The sequence below is a fragment of the Arthroderma uncinatum genome (genome assembly GCF_011692745.1).
Source record: "Arthroderma uncinatum strain CBS 119779 chromosome Unknown scaffold1, whole genome shotgun sequence".
Taxonomy (NCBI): domain Eukaryota; kingdom Fungi; phylum Ascomycota; class Eurotiomycetes; order Onygenales; family Arthrodermataceae; genus Arthroderma; species Arthroderma uncinatum.
Window position 1 is genome coordinate 133,717 of NW_022983863.1, and position 19,243 is coordinate 152,959.

The 19,243-nt window shown below is 48.0% G+C and overlaps 7 protein-coding genes across 7 annotated transcripts; 1 reads left to right on the plus strand and 6 right to left on the minus strand.

The window, feature by feature from the left end:
- Positions 1–457: 457 nt before the first annotated feature.
- On the plus strand, positions 458–6,548 carry GIQ15_00043 (translation initiation factor IF-2; the record flags this gene model as incomplete). The annotated part of the gene is made up of 2 exons (XM_033547460.1): positions 458–749; positions 814–6,548. 2 exons carry the CDS (start codon positions 458–460, stop codon positions 6,546–6,548), a joined length of 6,027 nt encoding a protein of 2,008 aa, XP_033408411.1.
- Positions 6,549–6,992: 444 nt separating this feature from the next.
- Positions 6,993–7,742, minus strand: GIQ15_00044 (transferase hexapeptide domain-containing protein; the record flags this gene model as incomplete). Its single annotated transcript, XM_033547461.1, has 1 exon — positions 6,993–7,742. The coding sequence occupies one exon, from the start codon at positions 7,740–7,742 to the stop codon at positions 6,993–6,995; it is 750 nt and encodes a 249-aa protein (XP_033408412.1).
- A 247-nt stretch (positions 7,743–7,989) lies between these two features.
- On the minus strand, positions 7,990–8,739 carry GIQ15_00045 (magnesium-dependent phosphatase 1; the record flags this gene model as incomplete). Its single annotated transcript, XM_033547462.1, has 2 exons — positions 7,990–8,455; positions 8,528–8,739. The coding sequence occupies 2 exons, from the start codon at positions 8,737–8,739 to the stop codon at positions 7,990–7,992; spliced, it is 678 nt and encodes a 225-aa protein (XP_033408413.1).
- A 421-nt stretch (positions 8,740–9,160) lies between these two features.
- Positions 9,161–10,852, minus strand: GIQ15_00046 (leucine rich repeat protein; the record flags this gene model as incomplete). Its single annotated transcript, XM_033547463.1, has 3 exons — positions 9,161–10,065; positions 10,169–10,640; positions 10,829–10,852. The coding sequence occupies 3 exons, from the start codon at positions 10,850–10,852 to the stop codon at positions 9,161–9,163; spliced, it is 1,401 nt and encodes a 466-aa protein (XP_033408414.1).
- A 707-nt stretch (positions 10,853–11,559) lies between these two features.
- GIQ15_00047 (ATP-dependent DNA helicase MER3) lies at positions 11,560–12,228 on the minus strand (the record flags this gene model as incomplete). The annotated part of the gene is made up of 1 exon (XM_033547464.1): positions 11,560–12,228. One exon carries the CDS (start codon positions 12,226–12,228, stop codon positions 11,560–11,562), a length of 669 nt encoding a protein of 222 aa, XP_033408415.1.
- Positions 12,229–13,328: 1,100 nt separating this feature from the next.
- On the minus strand, positions 13,329–16,754 carry GIQ15_00048 (ATP-dependent DNA helicase; the record flags this gene model as incomplete). The annotated part of the gene is made up of 9 exons (XM_033547465.1): positions 13,329–13,538; positions 13,592–13,878; positions 14,002–14,167; positions 14,226–14,917; positions 14,982–15,163; positions 15,228–15,519; positions 15,574–16,230; positions 16,307–16,441; positions 16,520–16,754. 9 exons carry the CDS (start codon positions 16,752–16,754, stop codon positions 13,329–13,331), a joined length of 2,856 nt encoding a protein of 951 aa, XP_033408416.1.
- A 652-nt stretch (positions 16,755–17,406) lies between these two features.
- GIQ15_00049 (udp-galactose transporter) lies at positions 17,407–19,008 on the minus strand (the record flags this gene model as incomplete). Its single annotated transcript, XM_033547466.1, has 3 exons — positions 17,407–18,751; positions 18,794–18,871; positions 18,932–19,008. The coding sequence occupies 3 exons, from the start codon at positions 19,006–19,008 to the stop codon at positions 17,407–17,409; spliced, it is 1,500 nt and encodes a 499-aa protein (XP_033408417.1).
- Positions 19,009–19,243: the final 235 nt, after the last annotated feature.

Here is a 19,243-nt window from a genome sequence, read left to right on the forward strand (position 1 = left end):
AGTAGCTTCCGACAGCTAGACTGGATGAGGATGAGAGAGAAGAGAGAGGAGAGAGAGAAGAGAGAGAAGAGAGAGAGGAAGAAGAAGAAGAAGAAGAAAAGCGGAAGAACGAGAGATGCTCACGTGACCCCATACCAAACCACCTCGAATGGAAGAATGAAGCGGCTCGTAGTTATCGACCAGGAGTGAAGCTTGGAGATCTCATCAATCGCGAGCTTCACCTGCCGCTTTGTCACGTCTGGAGGCCTCCAGACCCTTGGTATATAGTGAGGGTTTGTCTGTGAATGAGAGATACTGCGAATACCTTGCGATTTGCACTTGTTTACATGGTAGTTCTTCCATGAGCTCAGCGAGGTCTCTGTTTTCTACACGGGTGCCCTTCGAGTTGACGACCGTGGATGGTCGCGAAGACGCGCCTTAGGTCGATCCTTTGCTCTGTCTTCTAGGAGACGCAGCCATGGCGACTGCCGCCGTTGATATTCCTTTTCTCTCCTCGCATTATGCGATCCCGGAATCCGCGTTGACTACCCTATCGGAGAATCCGACCGTCGAGCTTGTGAACCAGCTATTGGAGAATATTTCGACAAAGGCTCGCGAGACGGAGGAGCTTAAATCTGACAAGCTACGGCTGGAGGTAGAGCTTGAAAATGCTGTCCGTGGTGGTGAGGCAAAGGTGAAGGTGCTGAAGTCGTCGGTCGAGAAAGGCCTTGAGGAAGTATCAAAACTTCGAACTAAGCTTCAGGAATCAGGTGAGTCTACTGCCATATATCAGAGTCAATGTATATGCTTCTGACAACTACGACGGTACAAAAGAAAACACTCGATCCCAGCTTGAATCAGAAATTGGGACTCTAAAGTCAACATCTTCCACCAGCGAAGCAGAAGTTGGAAGCTTCAGGTCACGCATCGCATCATTAGAAGCATCGAATCGGGACACCCTTGGCCTTCTCGAATCCAAATCTACCGCGTACGACAAGCTTGCCGAAGAACTGTCCACCCAGCATCGTAAAACCATCGACCTTCGACGTGAAGTCACAGCTCTCGAGCAGAAGATACAAGCGGCATCATCTACAGCCGCCAGTACACGATTCCGCGAACAGAGCTTGCAGCAGGAAGTGGAGCTGCTGAAGAAGAACAATGAGTGGTTCGAGACCGAATTGAAGACCAAATCTGCGGAGCATCTCAAGTTCCGAAAAGAGAAGAGCGCTCGTATATCCGAACTCCAACGACTGAATGAAGAAGCCAATTCGAAAGTCGAAACACTGGAACGGAGCGAAAATGCTCTCAAACGTCGTCTAGATGACGTTGAGCAGAAATACGAGGATTCTCTAGCAAGTATACAACAACTCAAGGAAGAAGCTATCCAAGCAAGCGAATCTTTCCGCATCGAACTGGATAGTTCCTCACGCCTTGCACAGCTTCAACAGGCTGCCGCTGAAACCGCAAAACAACGAGTGCAGGAATTCCAAATTACGCTGGAAAAAGCTAGAGATGATGCCACCGAGCAAATTTCTAGGCTTCGAGCCGAAATTGAAACCGAACACTCTGATAAGGAAGCTGCCGAACGCCGTGTCGCAGAGCTAGAGTTGGCCGTTAAACAACTAGAAGCTGAAGGCGCCGCCGCACGACTACAACCCATGAGCCCCAGCCTGAATAATGGCGTTTCTACACCTCTCCGCCCTGGAACCCCTGTTGGTTCCTTCTCGCCACGATCTTCACGCGGCGTGAAGGGTGGGTTGACGTTAACCCAGATGTACACTGAATACGACAAAATGCGGACACTTCTCAACGCCGAGCAAAAGAATAATGAGGAGCTCAAAGCTGCTATGGATGAAATGGTACAGGATTTGGAGTCGAGACAACCAGAGATTGATGAGCTACGTTCAGATCACTCACGCCTTGAGGCCGCTGTTGTTGATATGTCCAACATTCTAGACACGGCCGGCAAAGAAAGAGAGGCTGCAACCCGGGAGGCTAGGAAATGGCAGGGACAGGTTGGCGGTTTGGAACGCGAAGGACAGATTTTACGCCAGCAACTTAGGGATCTTAGCTCACAAGTGAAGGTACTGGTTATGGAAGTCCACTTACTCTCTGCTGGCGAGAAGGAATACGACCGAGCAGATCTAGAGAGAATCGCTCGTGAGGGCATTGAAGAGTCAGCAGAGGACATGACAGATACCGGCCAGTTTATCAGCCGCCACGTAACGACCTTCAAAAACCTCGGCGAGCTGCAGGAGCAAAATGTCACACTTCGAAGAATGCTTCGGGACCTTGGAGACAAGATGGAAGGCGAGGAAGCCCGGAAAAAGAATCTTTCCCACCAGAAGGACCAGGAGGAACTCAAAGAGCTACGTGTTCGTGTTCAAACCTATCGTGATGAAATGGCAAACCTCATCTCCCAGACCAAGAGTTACATCAAGGAACGAGATACATTCCGCAGCATGCTTATCCGTCGTCGCGAAACTGGAGAATCCTCTGAACCCTTCTCCCAATCCCTCCCCTTGGGAGCTGCTCCTCCCGCACTGGATAGCAGTACTATGTCTGCTGCTCCGGGCCCCGACTATGCTGACCTTCTCAGGAAATTACAAGTTCATTTCGATTCCTTCCGCGAAGAAACAGCAACCGACCACTCCTCGTTGAAACAGCAGGTTAACGAGCTGACGAGGCGAAACAATGAACTCCAGAGCGAAGTTAGCCGCGCAAGTAGCCAACTTGCTTCTGCTATCCAGCGTGCCGAGCTTCTACAATCGAACTTCAACCTGCTTAAGGGCGAGAATGTGGAGCTTCAGAAGCGACATACCACCTTGATGGAAAACGCAAACAAACAAGACCTTCGAACGCAACAGGTAGCCGAGGATCTTGTAGAGGCACGAGGTCTCGCGGATAGTCTCACGAGGGAGAGCGCAAATCTCAAAGCAGAGAAGGATCTTTGGAAGAGTATAGAGAAGAGGCTGGTGGAGGATAACGAAGCGTTACGAAACGAGCGCAGTCGTTTGGATTCATTGAACGCAAACTTACAGTCTATGTTGAATGAACGCGAACACTCTGAATCTGAAAGTCGACGTCGCCTTCAAGCAACCGTCGAGGCTTTGGAATCAGAGCTGCAAACCACGAAACGTAAACTCAATGAAGAAACCGAGGAGGCAAAGAAGGCAACACTTCGAAAGGAATACGACCACGAGCAAAGCCAAAAGAGAATCGATGATCTTGTTACGAGCCTGGCATCCTCTCGTGAAGAGCTTATTGCCACGAAAACAAGTAGAGATCATCTGCAATCAAGGGTCGACGAGCTATCAGTCGAGCTTAAGAGCGTCGAAGAGCGGCTCGCGGTGTTGCAACATAAACCTAGCGCTAATGCTCCAGCTCCAGCTTCTGGTGATGAAACCTCTGAGACCGTTACTGAAAATCAATTAAGCCGAGAGCAGGAATTGGCCATTGAAGTTTCTGAGCTGAAACGCGATCTCGAGCTGGCCAAGAGCGAACTGGAACATGCGAAGGAACAAGCCGAGGACTATAAGGCCATTAGCCAGTCGACCGAAGAAAGGCTTGAGGCACTTAACGACACCAACGAGCAGTACCGTGAGGAAACAGACCGCCTCCTCGAGGAAAAGAATGCCAAGATTTCTGATTTGGAGAAACGAGTCGAGGAGATTACCGGTGAACTCGCAGCTACCAACAATGAAATATCGAAACTTCGGGACCAAGAGGGAGAGGCACAGCGCCGCATGGAGGACCAGAAAGAAATGTTGGAGGCTGAAATCAAGAGACTCAAGGAAAATGAAGAACGATACACTGCAGCTGCGCAATTCCATCAACAAGATCTCAAAGCACAAGCCGAAATTGCTCAGAACGCCCAACAGAATTACGAGAATGAGCTTGTTAAGCACGCCGACGCAGCCAGGAACTTGCAAACTGTTCGAGCTGAAGCAAACCAGCTCAAGCTGGAAGTGGTGGATTTGCGAACCCAAACAGAGACGGCCAAGAATAACCTAACACACCAAGAAGAGAATTGGAATGAAATGAAGGAACGATATGAATCTGAGATTGGAGAGTTGAATCGCCGTAGGGAAGAAGTTCTCAATCAAAACTCGCTGCTACATGGACAGCTGGAAACCATTACTCGTCAAATTTCCGCATTGCAACGTGATCGCGCCAGCATGCCCGAGAATACCGAAGAAGACGGCAATGCATCTGGTACTGATTTGGAAGGTCTCCAGGAAGTCATCAAATTCTTACGCAGAGAGAAAGAAATTGTTGACGTCCAATACCATTTGTCAACTCAAGAAAGCAAGCGACTCCGACAACAGCTCGACTACGCTCAGGGCCAGCTTGAGGACACTCGTCTCAAACTCGAACAACACCGTCGGGCCGAAGCCGATAGCGAGCATAACACTCTCAATCACAATAAGCTCATGGAAACTCTCAATGAGCTTAACCTCTTCCGTGAGAGTAGTGTCACTCTTCGCAATCAAATTAAACAATACGAGGCAGCTATCACCTTGAAATCGGCTCAAATCGAGGAACTTCAGCGGCAAGCCGAGCCCCTCCAAACTCGCATCCAGGAACTCGAGAATAACCTTGAAGCTAAGGATGGTGAAGTGAAACTACTCCAAGAGGACAGGGATAGATGGCAGCAGCGAACGCAGAATATTCTTCAAAAGTACGACCGTGTCGATCCTGTTGAAATGGAAGCATTGAAGGAAAAGCTTGCTTCTCTCGAGAAGGATCAAACCGAGGCGTCCGCCGAGAAGAGTGCCCTTCAAGCCCAAATTGACTCGTTCCCGGAGCAGCTCAGACAAGCAGAGGAGAAAGTTCAGGATCTACGTTCTAAACTTACCGAGCAGTTCAAAGCTAGATCGAAAGAGCTTACAGGCAGAATCAACGCTAAGCAGACAGAGCTCAATGTTGCTATTCACGAAAAGGAAGCTCTCCAGGTAGAGTTGAATAATACCAGAGAAGAACTCAATTCGTTGAAGACCAGTATATCAGAAAACCCGCCCGCGACACCTGCTCAAACTGGTACAGAGGTACAGGCAACTAATACAGCTCCGCCTATTATCTCCTCCGAGCAACCTAGCCTTGAAAGCGCGCAGAAGATAGCAGAACTCGAGGAGAAAGTAGCAAGATTGGAAGCAGCCCTTGCTGAGAAAGATGCGGAGGTGGATGGAAGGATCAGGGAGAGAATTGAAAAGATGAAGGAGACTCTGAATAACAAACTGGCGGAGTACAAGGCGGCTCATAAGGAGCAGGTTGACAAATTGGTTGCAACCTATCAGCAAGAGCTAGCAGCCAAATCTTCTGGAGGAGTGCCTCAAGAGCTTTCTGATAGTCAGGCAAGAGAGCTGGTGGCTACGAATGAAACCATCCGTGGCATTGTCAGAAACAGTATCAGGAATGCCTTGAGTCGGGAACGAGAAACCATGCCGAAGGAGGCTGACCCAGCTGCTATAAAAGAGTTGGAGAAGAAGTTCAATGACGAAAAAGAGGCTCTATTGAAGGAGCGTGAACAAAAGATTGGCTCCGCTGTCGAACTAGCCGAGAAACGATTGCTGGCCAAGGTCAGCATGACGGAAGGCAGAGCTAGGAATGCGCAAGCTAAACTTGAAGTTGTCCAAAAAGCTGCAACCGATACACCACAGAAGCCAGTTGTGGAGGTTTGGGAGGTTGCTAAAGTTGCTAGACCAGCCCCAGCATCCCAAGCTGCTACTCCTAAGCCAGCACCACAGACGCCCGCAGTCGTTCAATCCCCAGCTCCAGCTCCAGCTCCAGCCCAACCCCCAGCTCCTATGCCGCAAGCAGCTCAGCAGCCCGCTCCACAAACACCGGTAGCCCCCACGACGCCCGCAAAGCCAGCAATGCCAACTGAATCCCAGCCAACCCCAACCCCAGCTGAACGGCCTACCCAAGTAACTCAGGCACCCCAAGGACAGTCTATACCTCAACCAACCTCCCAAGTTCCTCAGCAGCAAGGTCCTACTGGTCCACCCGCAGCATCTAGCATACAAGCCCAAAGAGGTCAGCAGCCTCAGCAGGCCCAACCGGCCCAACAAGCCCAGCCGGCTTCAGGACTCCCCAATCGCCCTCCTCAAGCTACACATCACCCGGCCGCAGGGACAGGTCCTGGAGCACTTCGTGCCCTTCAATCAGGCCTACCCGTTGCCAGGGGTGGACGCGGTCGAGGCGGCCCTGCTGGCCAAGCTGGTCAGCCGCATAGTGTCGTCGGCCAACAAGGCCCTGGTCAACAACAACAACAACAACCACAGCAACTACAGCAAGGCCAGCAACTGACTGCCTCGCGAGGTCACGGCGTTCCTCGAGGCGGTCGTGGCCGAGGTGGCCAAGGACGCGGAGGAGCCCAGCATGTTCAGACTGGAAACCTGCCAGCCGGCACGGGTCAATCGAGTCCGAGGGGTGGACGTGGCGGACTGAATGTTCAAGCACGGCAATTTATCCCGCAAGGCAATAAACGGACAAGAGAAGATGGAGCTGAAGCACCTGATACAGGGAACGGGAAGCGAATCCGCGGAGGTGGTGCGGGTGCAAGCTAAATACCATCTGACGATGGCTTGACTTTTATACGCCCTTATGTTTTTTCTTCCATTTAGCATTTGTTCACCCAAAACTTACTGCATTTCGAAGCGGCAGAAGGTCTTCTCCCTTCATCTCAATATTTTCCTTTCCTTTTCTTTTTCATTTGTTAACAGTCGCACCCTTGGAATGGCTTGGCTACACGTTTCGTTTAAAATGCACTCCCTTTATTCTTTAATCATCCGTGGGTATGACGTTGGTTGCTCATGTATATTAATTCTTATCTTTATTCGGTACGAATGAACCCTCGATGTATAACTCTAGGCCATCCTCCATAATGACTTCACGCGGCATTAAATTCTTTAAAATGGGTATCTCTAAGCAAAGCAGTCAGTAACAACAGTCCTCCGGCCAATGCAACGGCCTAGCATCTGTAAGAATACAGCTTCGACAGCTTCATATCCCTATCTCCTCTTCCCAGCACCTATCCCAATCAGCCTCGTCAGGCTTTCTCTCTCCCGGTTCAATGCTACCAGCCGACCTGTTTCCACCAATCCACCGTTCATTCCATGTAGATTCCTATCGTCATCACCTTTTCCAGCTGCCCTTTTCCGCCTCTTCAGCTTGTTCCCCAGGCCTCCACCAGCCTTCCCATCACCCCATATAACCGTCCAGTCTTCAATTGTATCCCCTTCTGGTATCGAGCAAGATGTGCAGACCTTAGCATGTCTTCCCACCTTCACATCCTTGCCTAGAAATGCCGACGATTCGATCGCGGCGGCGGAATGTATATGGGAGCCTGCAGATATTGTCGCGAGGGGCCCGATGCTCACGGAATTTTCTATAATCGTAACAGTTTTCCCGGGAGACGGTGAAGACGAAGGATCGAGGCCGGCAGCAAAGTCAAGAGGCGCGGCGGTAGCTGTTGCTGACGGGGTTGTAGGAGTAGACAGGCCTGAGTTACTGGCAACAGGCCCTCCTATCACAGATTTCTCGCCAATAATGCATCCTTCTCCGATGCTGACGGGGCCTTTGAAGGAGAGGAGCTTTGCGCGCGGGTGAATAACAGTTCCTGCTCCCACGGATATCGGGTGAGTGCCCTGGAAGTATGCCGTTTCTGAGATCGTAGCAGCCGGATGGACGTTCAACGGTGGCCTGGGAATAGACGAAGCTGCCGTAGGCCTTTGAGCAGCGGATGAGGTCCTGCTCGCCATTATTTGAGCCCAGCGGGTATGGCGTAGAGCTGGTGTTGAAGTTGAGGTTGGAGATCAAAATATTAAATATCCAGCCAATTGATAGTCTACAATTATTTTATCTAGGATCAACTTCAACCAATAGTAAATAGCAACAGCATATGTCCTTTCGTTTCATCATTATAAATGTCGTAGTTAAATATACAGCAGGACGACGAGCTCACTCGACGAAGCTCCGCCCAGGTCATCTAGACAACACTGCTCTAGTTTAATTCCGTTCTTCTACAGGCGTTTCTTTCTGGTCAGTCGGGCCTATGCCTATCCGCCGTCGCCATTCCCAAACCCCTCGGTCGACCTCTTCTTTGGTTATTCCATCCTTAACCAGGCAAAACGTCACTCCGAGTTCTGTCTGGACGTTTTTATTGCGAGCTTCATCGTCAAAAAAGAGCATGTCTTCGTATTTCAAGCTGCTCGACTGCTGTATTCGGGTAAAGTGTTGCGTCTTCGTCCCCGGGTATATCTGTACATGTTCAAAGTAGTCCAGCGCACGTATCGAACGATTGTCAGCGGCCGGATTGTCTGTAAACGACGGGATAACGTGGAGGGCTTTGAGTACATCGCGCGCAAGGTCTGGTGCATGAGTACGAGACGCAAGACTGACTGGTATAGATCGAGCTCGACATGCTTGCAAAATCGAATGGACGGCTGGGTAAAATGAGAACGATTCACCCCATCTATTGAAAAAGCAGAAGAGCATTGTCAGAGAAGCTTCAAGGACGAGGAATTGGGTGAGAAGAGCAACATACCTATCCACGCAACGGGAGTTATTGTCCTTGGATTTTATAGGAGCACTGACATGGGTGTCTACCCAGAAGGGCCACAGGGTGTAATCTAAGTCAAAAACAAACAGTTTAGGCAGAGGAAGGCCATCGTTAAATGTGGTTGGAGCAGCATGAGGAGCTTCAAGGGCGAGTGGCAGCGGCACTTTGGCTGAGTTGCTCCCTTTATGCTTAGCCATGACCTCTGTGTTTATAGGTGGAATGAGATACTAAAAGGCGCCAGTTCTAGCGAGAGACCGTCTGTAAATCTGAATCTGAATTGCTCTTGTCTTTGCTATCTGAACTTCGTCTTCTTCTCGTCTTCTTCGTCGTCTTCTTTTCCCTTCTCCTTCGTTTCTTCTTCTTCTTCTCTTCCTCTTCTCCTTATCGAGATTATCGCGAGATTACATAAACATTACAGTCACGTGATGAATCAATTAGGATGTCCGAAAAGGGAAATATCAACTTCATCCTGAGAAACTGCACGAAATTTCACTCCATGGACGAATAAACAAGACATCCCATCGTGCTCAGGATCTTCCAGATCTGCTCACTTTCTCGTGCGCCACGGAATCTCAACTGCTGCTCCATGGCGGTCCAATCGCTTGCATACTTGACAACTCAAGCCTGCTGCTCCTTGCATAGAATACCCCCATCGTCGACAGCCATGGCCAGGATATCTCTCCAGATGTATATCGGCAGTCCAAACCGATAGCATGACCTATTGGTTGCTTGGATCTGCGGCGTTGTGCGGTCCCTGAAGCAACTTGCATATGACGGCTGCTGGGCTTGATTTGCTAGGTCCTTGGACGGAGATGTTTTGGCTGCGCGCTGCAGACTTGGGAATTCTTCGTCAATGTTAAGGGACCAGATTCTTGACGGTAGAGAAGACCGGCTGGTAGTTTGTACCCGTGAAGGTGATGCTGTATCTTCATCATAACTCCATTGAGATATGCCTTGGGGCCGGTTCTTCTCGTCCAAGAGGACCGCACGAGCAGTAACCAACAATTTAAATGCGACACTCCAAAGCTTCACACTGTGTAGGCTGTGTGATTCTAGAGCAGAAAGGAGCACCCTTTTCTGCACCCTTTCCATCTCAATTTGCTTCATTCTTAGCAGCTCTCGTGCTGTTGTTCGTCTGTTGTCATCGCCAGAACTATCATCCTCCTCTATATCAATTTCTCTAATAGTAGTATTAGAGCCTATTCTCTGGAAGGTCTCATTCCCGAGGTCCAGAAATCCTTTGCTGAGAGGGGTCAAATCGTCGTTCGGAGCGTACACAACCCCTATGTTCTTGCCCTCGAGTTCTACCGGAGCCATGCTCTTTCCAGCCGGAAGGTAGTTGAGAAGGGAGTCTGGGTGGTCATGAACCGTGATAATACTCCAGAGATGGAATGCGCAAAGGGGGGTGGTACATGTTCTAGAGAACACGAGATAGGGTACGGATCGAAGGCCCCTTTTACGCCCAAAGATTTGCAGTTCCGTTGGGCAGCCAACCTTTTCGGCGCTATATTCCGACACACCTGCTACTTGTGGTCAGCATATCTGTTATTTCTTTCGTCGCCTTTAAATGAGTCTGGTAAAAAAGACATTTAACTCGAGGCTATGTATGACCAATCTGTAACTCACCAGGCACAACGCTGGAGTCGACGAAATCAACCTCACTCTTCAGGTATATGCGTTCCAGGACATCAAATCCAGCGCTCCCAAGGCGATTTCCACTAAAGTCGACTTTCTTGAGGACGCAACAATTCTGAAACGAGCGTAGGAATGCACCCCATGCCTGTCTCTCGAAGTCACTGACGATACAGACACCATTGTTTGATATATCAACCTTTACCAGCGTTGTACTACCAAGGAAGATTATCTCACTCAACCTCATCATAGATATAACGCTCAACTTATTTCCTTTCAAGCAAAGCTCAGTGAGCCGAACCACTCCCTGTGGATACTCACTGTCGCGGTAGCTCATACACTCGATAAGGTCATCGATGAAAACTGAAAGCCCGTCATCTGTGAGATCCTTCCCCGCGAGGTCCAATTCCACGGTCGGGTCTCTGGCAGCGCTCTTTGCACCACTCGCTGGTGGGATTCGTCTCCTCTAAGCGGACACGTCAGCTATCCATGGATGCAACACCTATTTTGAAGTCGACGGAAGCTTACCAGGTCCTTTGAAACAATCTGCCCAACCCTGACTCCATATATTTTTCTCTATCAGCGCCAGGCTCCATGTTAGCTTGATATCGCAGCGTTTCTCCCTGCTATGGATACTTCAAGGTCCTGGCTTACCCCTGCATAGCTAAGCTTCACCATCTTCCCTCGCGAAGAGTAATGAGCTTTTTTCGAAAGACGGCTACCTAAGGCAGATATCACTTTTTAGCCAACTTGTTTTGCATGTTGGTCAGGGTTATCATTATAGCTGACGGGTAGAAAGGCTGCCCCCAGGCAGTCTGGATTAAAGAATGGCATCTGGATAAAATGGTTTTGCAAGCTAACTTACAGTCGGTTAATTCCCTTTTACTCCTGGATATGGCCACTTAAAGCCAATGAGGAGGTCCAGGTAAGCTTAGACAAAGAGGGCAAGCTCCAGGGGGTAAAATTCACCCTACACATTTGTAGAAAACATATGCCATTTTTCAGAGGGTTTGTCTTGATATGAGACGTGAAAGTAAATAAACAACAACCATGCTAGTGCTTAGTCGTCTAGTCGCTAAAACTACTATTCACTCAATTTATCGTGGCTGTTTCTTCTAGGGCAGGAGGAAAGAGTAAGAATTTAGCACTATAGTTCTTGATATATAGCTAGTTCTTTGAATAATATCAAATATGATTCCCATGTACGTTGTGGAAAAGCAATGTGCTCTCAATTAAGCTGGAAAAGTATTGTGTGTGTATATATTGAAGAAAAATCCTCAGTGTTGTAGGAAACGGTTTAAAAAGGGAAGATGAAACTACCATAACCCTCCGTATCTGTGCACAGATTTTCAGTAAAGTTGATTCACTGAGAAACAACATGTTAACTAGTAAAATTCAGCGACGTCCTCAAACTCTGCAAGGATCGAGGGATCGATGCCTTCCAGATCATCGGGTTGCTTGTCGCTGTATTGATGTTGAAAGTCGCAACTAGCATCCTCAACTAGAAACAATTGGTCGGTCTTAGCCTCCAGTTTTTCCTTTTTAAACGGAACTGATCTAAAAATATCTCGATCCTCTTTATCATTAGCCATCATTTGTTCAAATGTTCTTTTGTCCATTATAGGGGATGCGGCGAGGGTGGAAGGCTGATCTGCTTGCCCCTGACAAACACGGCTGTTAAATTGAGACGAGCTGCCCAGCGACAACACATTATTCTTAGTAGGGCTTTGGGTTTTAGACGAGGCTAATTCTTCCTTCCTTGGAGAGCGGCTCGGGGTATTTTCCGGTTTCTCGGGGGAGGTAGTATCAACAGGTTGCTTGTGTCCTTCTGTATTGCAATGTTCCATATAGTTGCCGTAGTCAGTTAGTTCATCTTGCAGAAGAAAATTAATTCCTTCCCCATCATTGGCGCTCATGGTGTCCTCTTCAACATATAAGTCCCCAATATTCTCAAAAATTGCATCATTGGTTGCAGAGACACTGGCAGAAAGCTGAGTTTTCTTCCGCTCGACAGGAAGATCATCATCGGATGAGAAGCTCCCATCAATTCCCATTAACGAATCAAATTCTTCAAATTCTTCCCTTTCCATTAAACTATGCTTTGTTGCCTTCTCCTTCCTTACATGAAATGGGAGCTGTAATGGGTCAATAGTATCGTCTGAGAGTGGAGGCTGGGTTCTTCGACTACTAAAACCATGGGAGGCAGTCGCTACATTCGCAACTCTCCGTCCGTTATCTTTCATTCCACTTTGCAATACTCCCTTGGCTCTGATAGGCTCCGACTTCGTAAGGTCGATTATCTCAATATGACGTTCTATCTTGACATTGTTTTTTAGTTTTCTAGATGTCGGCTGGAGGGCGGGTTGGCCTGAATGATTGCTCCGACCAGAAGCCTCCATAGCTTTCTTTGACTCTTTCTTCTTGTTCAATTTGGGCGGGCGGTCAGTTCCTTCTCTGCAGCAAAGATGTTTACATCTAGAAGAGAATTAGTTAACGGGTTTCTATGTTTTAGCTTTGGGTACGATATTACGCTGTTTTATCCTTGCACCGATGATTGCATGCCCATTTTCCATTATCAAACTGTACAGGCTCAGATATGACAGAGCTGTTACCCCTGCTTATCGTCTTTTTTACCTTGGTAGGTATAGACCGTTGTATAGAACTAGCAGTCACGAAGCCACTGGGTCTACTTTCAAGGATATCATCGAAATCTTCCACTAACATAGTAATATCGAGTCAGTCCACTATTCAGATTTTGGGGTTGAATCTTTCATACCTTCGGCTATGAAGTCACTATAATTAAGCGGATCGTCGCTGAGTTCATCATCCAGGTCTTTCTGTTGGCAAGAGGTTGCCGTTAACGCGTTGCTGTTAGCTTTCTCTAAGGGTTTCGTAGGCGGGCGGTTTATGGTGCTTGAGTTGCATTCTACTACGCCCCTACATGACGCAAATAACGATTTTGGAAGGGTCGGCTGAAGCTCTGCCTGTCTCATAGTTCCAGCTAAGTATCGTGAGTAACGGTTACGGTAAACTGAAGAGAACCTGGAAACCTTACCTATTTCGTCGCACATAACAGTGCAAACTATTGTCTGGAATGGGTTTGTTATTTCAGCCGTAAGTAATATTTGCTGCCCCTTTTGCAATTTGTTGGCGCTTAGTCGCATTGGTTAGTTTTGAAGTTCGGATAAAGGGAGACTGGGATAACCCACTGGATGCGTCGAAAATCTACAATGCGGCCATCCGAGACTTCTGCAAGGAAGCATACGTAAACCTGTCGTTTCTGGAAATAAACAGGGCATTTTTCGTTGAGAAAGCCAACATCTGCTCTGAACTTGACCCGTGGGGTTTTCCCAGGATTGATGTCCTTGTAGATAACGTTAGGCCCATGGTAAATTGCTAGCCCTAGATAACACTTACTTTTCCAACTTCTTTCAGGGAAACCCTTGGCTTTGGGAATTCAGCAACTCGAGCAACTAATTTCATCCCAAAGGGGGGATTCCTCGATAGCAAAGTTTCTATCCGCATAGGTTCTGCAGCCTCCAGCGCCTCGATATTTGTGATACCAGCATTTGCCAGTTTCCGGACCGCCACAATTCCAATTTGATCAATCTGTTTGAGCTGTAACACTGAGTCGTCCCAAGCTTTTGCGCCCAAGCTGCGGGATAGTTCGAGAGCATGTCTTGCGCTCACCGCGTCCTCGCGAGCTAGTTGGCAATCAATTATGCAGCGGATAATTCGGTTTATATGAACGAATACCATCCTTTTATCTTGTTGGAATGATAGTCTATGTTTTTGATATTGTTCATTAGTCGGTAATTCGACCGCACCCAGCTCGGACTGGATGAGAAGTGTTATTTTGTGAGCCGAGAGATTGATATCTGTTTTTATGGGAAATTTTATCCCAGCTCCCTTGTTAATTTCTTTATACAGAGACTTTTCGCCGGGTTTCAAACGTATATCTCGAAACTCGTCGGCTTGGGCGATGACAGAAAGCTAATAGAAACCTTCATTAGATACTAAGCTTTGGGTTGTGAAGAATGTTTGAACTCACTATTTCGGACATTTTTGCTTTGGGGGGAAGGGACAAGAAAAGTTTCATAGTCTTGAATTTCACATAGTATCGAGCCATTGCGTCTCCAAGTTTGGTAGATTTTAGTGGCGTCCCAGTTGTTACAAGGTCATTTTCCTGGAGAAGCTCTAGGTTCTTTTCGCATATCCTGTGTAGTAGCTCCTCCTCATCGGATCTATTGCTTCCCTCCTTTAGCTTGTAGTGGGTAGGATTTCGCTGCAGTCGAACGAAAAAGAATGTTCCTAAAAGCCACCTAACTGCTGATTGGATATCGGTAATAGTCCCGAGACCTATTTCGGCATTGAGGTGATCCGTTAGATTTAAATGTAAGCAGCTCTCCAGAGGTTCAGATCCAGCTACTAGCTTTTCGTAATACTCTACCCTCGCTTTTCGAGTTAGAATAACTCCCACTGCACTGTCGTCAAATTGAGGTCGCCCTGCCCTGCCCAACATCTGCATCATCTCCAGATCTGCATACTCCTTGCAACCGCCGTCTTGCCATGATACGGTGTTCTTTATAACAACCAAGTGGCATGGTAGATTCACACCAACAGCGAGGGTAGATGTGCAGCAAATCACATTTATTTGCCCTCTCAGAAAGCCCGTTTCAATTGCATGCCTATCAGTGCTATCAAGGCCAGCATGATGAAATGCAACTCCGGTAAAAGTAATGCCTATAATAATTAGGAAACCGGAGCTTTGGTACCAATCTTAGGAATATAAAAGTAGGAGCCGCACCTCGCAAATCAGCATTCTGGACTTGTATTGGTTTCGTAGGGCTGTTCCATAGCCTCTGAAGTGGATTAGTTGATGACCACAGTTTAGCCAAATTTTTTGAAGTCGTGATGGCCGAGTTTCGTGTACAACAGAAGATCATAATAGGCTTCTTGGACGAATGTTTGGCGAGAACTTCCGGGAGTCTGTAAATGGTTAGTCAAAGGTAATAGAAATTGGAATGCAATTGAAAATATCCGGGCATCCCACTTAGTCTCGCAAACCCGATCAAACGCAAAATCATTTCCATTTGATTGGTAACCATAGACAAATTTTTGCAATCTAACAGGGCGGAATTCCTCCCCAAACCGCTCTCTATGAGCTGGGAGATGCTGGTTTGTGGGGTCTTTACCCAGCCAAGTTGCAATATCTTCCGAATTTGGAACTGTTGCGCTTAACGCGATGAACCGAACATTGGAGTTCACTGATTTCATACGAGATACCACAGCTTCTAAAGTAGCCCCTCGCGCTTCTTTTAAAATATGAACCTCATCGATCAGGACTAATTTGATGAGCTGCATCAGTCTCATATGATCCTTCCATTTTCTAGTCATACTGTCCCATTTTTCCGGAGTCGTGATGATGATACTAGCCTGCTGGACACTCCTAATTTGAAATTGGTCAGTATCTCCAGTGAGTTCAGCACATTGTAGGTCCAGAGGACCAAATTTAGCACGCCAGTCACGGAACCGCTCAGAACATAAGGACTTCGTGGGCGCTAAGTAAATAACTTTGAACTGAGTGTCCTTGAGGTCAGCAGCAAGTTTACAAATGGCCAGCTCCATGACGACTGTTTTCCCACTGCCTGTGGGAGCTGAGAGAATAACATTATCGGTCCTATGGTATATCATTGGAAAGGTCTTGGACTGGATCGCATTGAAGACAGGAAAAGGAAAGATGGAGCGAAACCGGTCGGGAAGTACATGAGTGGATACAAGTCTGATGCCTTGTACTATTGGTGGCGCATGTTTGAGTTGCAGCTCCGAGGAATCGGGGGATTTGACTACGGCTGGTCGCCGGAAAGGGGAGAACGTGTCCGGAGAAGCAAGAGCCCCTGTAGATGGCCAATGTGGACTTTTGTAAACATCAAGTTCTTCTCTATGTGATTTCCCCTGGTGATTCTTTTTAATACCCAGGGATGGGCTCGAGGGTAGTTCTAATCCAGAGGAACTTGATGCTAGCGGGTGAAATGGAGGAGTGATAAGGGTATTTGCTATCTTAATTAGCATGGATCTGTAGTGCTGAAAGGGAGGGTATCTTTGAGGAATAATTTTCAGGGACTAGCATACTGCTACTGAGAATGGAAGAGCGCCCCCGGTGTAATGGCGTTGAAAATGGACCAGGGCGAGGCACCTGGTTGGTTTCATACATCGGCGTCTCCAGTTCATGTGGCACCTGTCCTAATTGTGAAAGTAGCTCTTTATCTATTGTCCATAGAAGTACTGATATCAGCTCATGAAGCTCACGCTTGCACACTAGCGCTGGTTATAGAACCTTCCTACCGAAAGCATCAAGGGGTATATCGTCGTCAGCAATACCAAGTTCATCTTCGGGTATCTGGGATTGATTATCCGGCCCTGTATAGATTGGACGAAGTGAACTTGGGTGGTACTCCATTCCGGCTGCGCTGGCATCTAGGCCTGGTGTTGCCCCTAGATCTCGAGTTGATTTGGCATCCGGCGAGCGGAATGTGCTTAAGAATGTGCGGAAATCCCGCTGTGAGCTATTGCTACCCATATTGACAACGGTCTTTTGTACAGAGTACAGGCTGATGGGAGCAGTATAGTAGAGTTTCGCAGGAGTAGCTTCGGGTATCACGCATTCAGCCAGCGACTCAATGATTCATTAGAAAAATCTCAAGTCCAATATAGAGCGAATATTCTATGCAATCAGCAAGTAACAGCTACTCTCGAAGCCGTAGAGAAAAGCTGGTTTGAAGTTGGTAGAAGTTGAAGCTGGTTGAAGTTAAGTTGAAGTTGAAAAAGCGACGTCAAAATTAAGTTCAGGGACATTTCTAGGCACCGTCACGTGATAAAAGTGTAGTTGCTCTTCGGACATGAATATAATGCCTGGTCTTATTGCTATGTAACTAGGCAGTAGTAAGGTCATTTCATTCTGTGTTTTGCCATTCCTGCCCTCAAAGCTAAAATACCGCCCCAAGCCGCCCCTGGTTCAAAGGAAAACGAAAGAATCGCTGAAGAACGCTCCCTCTCTAAGAATAGTTTTATACAATAAACCCCGAACAATGTGAGTCAACCAAAAGGGAACGAGGAGAGATGTTTGCTCTCGCAGGCAAACGTAATGCATGATAGGTTTTAGTAGTTAGAATTCGTGTGTAGCGTATATGTATAGTGAAATAGGATAATATACCCGGCTTGGAGGTACATAATTAGGTATCACGGCCTTGTTTGGGGAAGTAGGAACCTCGAGAGGAATGGACACGCGAGTGGTGGCGGTTTGGAGAGCTGGGCCGGGAGGTACTCATTCCTGTCTCGGATAGGAGAGGTGTGGTAGGTAACTTGATAGAGAAATCGTCGGGCGGTGAGACTGTGTCATCAATCTCTATCTTGGAGGGTTTGCCTGATTTCTCCGCTGGATGTACGCGGATAGGAGGAACGCGTAAGCCATTGATGGATTTCCCTGCTTGCATTCCAGGGAGGAAAATGTAAATTGCTGAAAGAACGATCGCAGTGCCGAGGATGAACTGGAGATGTGTGAGCATATCAATGCAATAGGGTGAGAGGGGAGGAAGCATGAAACTCACATTAATTGACGCGCTGAACTCAAAGAACCAGATGCTGATTAACGTGCTTAAGACAATGCTCATCCCTCCAGGAGCAAGCCTCAACCAGCTGTCTGAAAAAGTCATGCAAAACGAAGTTGCGATTCCTCCGACAGCTTGGGAGATGATCACTGCCCATACAACCCAGTTGTATCCTTGGAAGAAGCCAGCCTTGGCGATTTTCTCTCCGTCAGTGAATACAACTCCAATGAATAATGCGGGAAAGATCGAATATATGGCTAGCTGCACATTCCGTATCCAGATTGAAGTGGATGTATGGCTGTCCTTGAGGACTCTTTCGAACGACACCCCAGCGAATGCAGACGAAATGCAGGCTCCGATGGTAGCTAAAACACCAATATTCCCGTTTAGGCGTGGGTGAGCGAGCATCATATCTTCAATGATACCCTCGTAGGTGGCCGATCGTTTGGTCAGCTTGGGAGCAGCTTCTTCCTCGGCCCGCCCAACAAATATATTAGACAAATCAGTCAGCGAACGACGGATGTTTACGTGTCTGTGGTTATCCGGGTCCATCGGATCAGAGGAAAGTTGTAAATGCATGATCACAACGCCAGCTAAAAGAAGGAACAGAGCCGCCCATTTCCCAGGTGCGAGACTCCTGCGCAAGACAGCTACAGCAAATATTGCGCCCATAATGATCTTCAGCTGGTAGGTAACCTGGAAGCGGGCAGCTTCCAAGTTAGACATCGCAACATATTGTAACGAGTTTGAAATGGTGTAAAATATGGCAGGTATTGCTAGTTTCCAGCTATCGCCGGAGAATACTTTGGAAGAAAGGGTGATGAATAGAGACGTGGCGGTCGTAGAAGTGTGAGCCGCAAAAGAGAGCTCATACAGAGCAGCCGTAAGGGCGATTGCGAGCTTTACCACCTCGTTGAGGAAGACAGCTGTCGAAGGAGTATATCGATGTCCGCCAACGACGGGCATAACCCTAGAATAATGTAACAGCTGCAGCCCCCCAGTCAGCTCTTACCGCGCATCGTATCTCCAGACGGCGGGGCATCCATCTGCGCGAATCTCAAAATGTTCATACCAGTATATATGCCGAAGACTGGACGGTCAACTACACTCGAATCGAAGCCAATTAGTTAGTATAGAACCAAAGACATACATCCCAGCCAACGCCGAGAAAGAAAAGAGACTCATACCAGCACCGCCAGAAAGCTCCTGACCGGGATCCCCGTCCATACCAACGACCCCGCCTTCGAGTCTCTCGCCATCGCAGCAAAAGGAACGAGGTGGTGAAGGTGCAAGAGCGTGAAGTGCTCAACCGCGCTCACGTCCCACGATCAAAAGAAACTCCTCGTATCTTCAGTCAACCCGACAGCCGTCCGTCTGCATATACTCCGTATGGTGTTTCACTGGTATTCCGACCTCCGTTCGTTCGACTCTGGCTACGACAGGCGCAACGAGAGCTGAGATC